Below are 1,160 nucleotides of genomic sequence, written 5' to 3' on the forward strand. Positions count from 1 at the left end.
CATGTTCTCCACGAGCCCGATCACCCGCAGCCCCACCTTCCTGCAGAAGGTCAGCTCCCGCCTCACGTCCCCCACGGACACCGCCTGGAGACCGGGAAAGGGGCCGTGGCAGCAGGTGGGTACCCCGAAAACAGCCAAGATGGGTGAGGAGGACAGGGCAGAGTGTCTGCCCCGGGGCAAAGGCGCCCATGTGGGAACAGTACCTGGGGCGTGGTGACCACGAGGGCCCCCAGGGGGCTGTGGGGGCGCAGGGCGTCCACCACGGCCATGTGCTCATCAGAGGTCCCCGGGGGCGTGTCCACAAGCAGGTAGTCCAGCTGCCCCCAGGCCACATCGGACACAAACTGCTTTATCAGCGCTGCGGAGACCCAGGGAGGCTCAGGGTTGGGGGTAGCAGGCGGGCAGGCAGGGTCTCACTGGGCCCACGCTCCCCCCAGGGCAGGGTGACCTTTGGGCCCGGGCCCACCTGCATTCGGAGAGCTGTGTGTGCCACTGTGCGCCAGGAGCAGGGAGAGACCCTTCCCCAGCACCCCCAGGACTTCTGCTCAGGCCCTAGCTTCGATGGCTGGAGCGGGGATCCTCCAAGGGCAGATGTCTGTGCCCCAGAGAGATGGCCTGTGGGGAACGCCAGGCAGGCATGGCCTGGGAGCAGCCCCCACCCCGGGCCTGCTCCCACACCTGGCAGCCCCGCACTGGCCCTCGGAGGGAGCCGAACCCTGTCTGCTGAGGCAGAGGCACCAGAGCCTGCCCAGGTGCCCCACGGGGCGCCTTCCTGCCCGGGGAGGACCAGGCAGCTGAAGGCCTCATGGCTGCGGCTCACGCTCTCGCTCCCCAGGCCAACTGTCTGCGTACTTGCAGGCTTGACGGGTCAGGGTTGGGGGGAGAGTCTTGGAAGTGAAGACCGGCAACAGTCTTTCCCCCAGCGCCCGAGGTGGTGGGGCGGGTGGGGAGCAAGCAACCTGGCGTGGCATTACCGTTCTTCTTGGGGCCTCTCCACACCACAGCCTCGTCAGGCTGCTCCAGCAGGAAGCCCACAGACATGAGGGAGATGCTCTGCTCCCGGTCCACGAAGACAGGCACCCAGCCACTGTCGCCCTGGTGCACGGCCCTGCCCTGCGCCCGGAGCATGCGGGGGATGCTGGGGCCGCACAGGTCCACGT

At 68.1% G+C, this 1,160-nt stretch overlaps 1 protein-coding gene across 1 annotated transcript; it reads right to left on the reverse strand.

Moving 5' to 3' along the window:
• NUBP2 (nucleotide binding protein 2) lies at window positions 1-1,154 on the reverse strand (the record flags this gene model as incomplete). Its single annotated transcript, XM_010832264.1, has 3 exons — window positions 975-1,154; window positions 204-358; window positions 1-84 (listed from the first exon to the last, which is right to left on the reverse strand). Coding segments are annotated over exons 1-3 (393 nt in total), but the record flags the coding sequence as incomplete, so codon positions are not given.
• Between the last annotated feature and the right edge of the window lie 6 nt (window positions 1,155-1,160).

This window comes from Bison bison, unplaced genomic scaffold (assembly GCF_000754665.1).
Source record: "Bison bison bison isolate TAMUID 2011002044 unplaced genomic scaffold, Bison_UMD1.0 scf7180017860598, whole genome shotgun sequence".
Taxonomy (NCBI): Eukaryota; Metazoa; Chordata; class Mammalia; order Artiodactyla; family Bovidae; genus Bison; species Bison bison.